Source organism: Olea europaea, unplaced genomic scaffold (assembly GCF_002742605.1).
Source record: "Olea europaea var. sylvestris unplaced genomic scaffold, O_europaea_v1 scaffold5584, whole genome shotgun sequence".
NCBI lineage: Eukaryota > Viridiplantae > Streptophyta > Magnoliopsida > Lamiales > Oleaceae > Olea > Olea europaea.
In genome coordinates, this window is record NW_019263918.1 from 1 (window position 1) to 3,191 (window position 3,191).

Consider the following 3,191-nt stretch of genomic DNA (forward strand, 5'->3'; position numbering starts at 1 on the left):
TTCTTCTTCCAATCATCTTGTATTGCTTTCGAGTTCATACTTAGCATATTTGCATTCCCGAGTTTTCTTTTAGTTCAACTTTCAAATATTTGCATCCTTAGTCCCTAAACTATCACTTTGCTCCATTTTAGTCCTTTTTCAGCTCTCTTCTCCTGAATTCCACTATTTCCATAGAAACACCTACATTGCATGAATTCAATGAGATTAAGTCACAATTCAATCATTTTGCTTGTATTTAAGTCATGTTTGTAATCTAAATAAGTGTCCAAAAATACACTTATCAGAGCCCATAATAAATTAATTGCTTATCCAAGTAATCCTCGAAATCTCTCTGCTGGAGCCACCACAGCAACCAGCACTGCTGCCATGGCTTTCACACTTTTGCAATCCACACTCTTCTCAAAGCCATCTCTTTTCTTTCACAGAAGAAGCTTTGCCTTTTACATACAATTGTCTTTTTTCTCCACAAATTCTGCTTTTCCTTCAGACAAATTCAGGCAACCGATGGCATCAGTTCTCGAGCTTGGTGGCGTCAAGATTGCCAAAGCTGGTAACATGTCCACTTCTAAAAATTACTGTTTTCTTCAATTGCTTCACTTTGCGATTGGCTCTTTTTACTGTAGTATATGAATTTGTTGTGGGTGTTTTATATTTTTACAGTTTGGATCTAACTTATTTGCATTTATTTCTCTTTGTAATCACTATGAAAGTTTGTATCTTGTTTGTTCTGCTATGACTTACTCTATCAGAATTTTTTTTTCTCGATGGGTATTTCTGCAAATCCACTATTTGGATTGATTATTGTTTAAGAAAACTTGAATGTCTTTGACTTAAAAAGGCGGGTTTTGTGCAATTGGTAGTAAATAATACTCATTGTTATTTTGAAGTGAGTGAAATAAAAGCCAAAGAGAATGTGCACCTTTTATTCTAGGATATGTGTTCTGTATATTTGCAGATTGATTATGGCTTAATGGAAGGTTCTGCTTTCTTTTGTTGAAATTTGTTCAATTTATGAATGTGTTGAATGTGGGGGGTTGGCAAAAATGTGGATTTTTTCATATGTTTATCCTTGTTCCCATTTATTTAATGGGTTATTTGATCATGCCAAATTTCTTGAATCATTGTTCGTCAACTTATGGAACTTTGGATGATTAAATTTGTAGAAATAGTAAGAGATGATATGCGATCATGCCATATTTCTTGAATCATTGTTCGTTGACTTATGGAACTTTGGATGATTAAATTTGCAGAAATAGTAAGATATGACCCAACAAACAATGTTCCTGATTCAATATTCTCAAAGCTTGGAATGTAGCTTCACAGGAGAGATTAGCATCCCCTTGGCATCCTGAAGAATGCAATCTATGACTATTTTGACGGTAATCATCCCAACAAATTTGACAAGTTTGATGATTTGTACCCAATAGTTTCGACTATTGTGGTAGGTCAATTGGTCCATAAAGGAATTTGAAACTTGCTTTTCTCCTTCTTAATTAACATGTCCTATGAACAAGCAATGCTCCTATCTATGATTTTATTTCGATAGTGGTGATCAAATTTTTGGTATTTTCTCCCCTGTGAAAGTTTACCTTTTTCTTATTTAATATATTAATTCAGTTTTAGTAGGGTGCATCAATAGGTCCCCTGCTCTACTGATATTTCTTTAAGCTTATAACACTCAAATGCCAATTAATGCTTAAAGGAAAAAAACTCTAAAAAATTGAGGTAATTTTTCTATTTTTTTTCTTGATTCTTAATTAATGCTAGTATAGAAGAGGTGGGGAGCTAGGCAGCACGTAGGGTATTTGGAATGAGGACACTCTATGAAATAACAATATGTCAATTGACTTGAACACCATGCATTCGACTTAAAGAATCTAGGGGACACAAAATCTCCAATGACTTTGCTTGCGTACCAAAGAGTCTTGGGAACTCAGTAAACATTTTCCAAGTCTGGACAACTGGACTTCATCTCTATTTCTAAGAACACCTAAAGTGACTCTTGCAAATATGATGGAGGAATCAAAGATACAAAGATGTTGCATATTCACTTCCAAATGTGATTAATTGAAATAAATTATTTAACTTTAGAGACCTTGTGAGAACCTAAAGAAGAACCAAATGAAATACTGTCTATGGAAGCACCAAATCTGGAATTACCGAGACAATTATATTTTTTATTATTCAGCTTCATGCCAAAGCTTGATAATCTCGTATTGCCACATTGGTCATTTGATTTTGTTGGTTGATTGATCTATTTTGACAGTCAATCTTGTTCTTGCAGAACTTTGATGATGTATTTGTACCTACTAATCATGTGAGCAGGAGTTATAATGATACATGTTATGTGGATTCTGAAACTGTCTCGAGGTGCCATACTAGTGCTCATCAAGCTGAGTTACTAAGAGGAGGCCATACTCATTTCCTTGTCACTGGAGTTGTATACCGCAAAGATTCTATTGATTCAACTCATTACCCTGTATTCCATCAGGTTTGTATTAATATTTGATAGTCATATTTTTCTGTCTAATTTCAATGCTCAAGTTATTTCTTTTTCTTCGATGTTGTCCTTCGTACAATATTCAGATGGAAGGTGTTAGAGTTTTTACACTGGCTGATTGGGAGGCATCTGACACTGATGCCACATCATATGCTATGGAGGATCTAAAGAAATGCCTTGAGGGGTTAGCACACCATTTATTTGGTAAAGTTTGATTTAAACTCTAAGGAGGTGTTTGATTCCCATTTTTCCTAAAATACATTTTTCTCTCTCTTTTATTGAACCACATATTCTTCATTTAGTAACGTAACTCACAAACCAAGATTTTTTTCTTATTTTTTAATCACACGCTCTCCATCAATTTACTATTCCAAAATACATTCTTAAAAAAGAATGAGACTCAAACACACCCCGAATGTTACATTTGGAATCCATTTATGCAATATTCAGAATCCTGTTGGATTTACCATCAGAAAGGTGGCTACAGGTGATTGTATGTTATGCTAATAGTTTCCTCTATCTAGATCTAAATTGTACTGTGATCTAATTCTATATTTATGTCTGTAACTAGTTGATTCTATATCATTACTACACCCCAACCTACCCCTCTTTCCCTCACACGCGGATAAAGGATAGAAAGGAAGGTGGGAATGAAGAGACAAATAGAACCGAGAAGAATGGTTCCCAAAAC

The 3,191-nt window shown here is 34.4% G+C and overlaps 1 protein-coding gene across 1 annotated transcript in view; it reads left to right on the plus strand.

Moving 5' to 3' along the window:
• Nucleotides 1-284: 284 nt before the first annotated feature.
• The window catches only part of LOC111389075 (phenylalanine--tRNA ligase, chloroplastic/mitochondrial-like), a gene marked incomplete at both ends in the record, with an annotated part of 13,337 nt that continues 10,430 nt past the window's right edge, over nt 285-3,191 (plus strand). The window contains one exon of the mRNA XM_023013928.1: nt 285-550. Within this exon, the coding sequence (XP_022869696.1) occupies nt 285-550 (266 nt within the window). The remainder of the gene's footprint in view (nt 551-3,191) is intronic.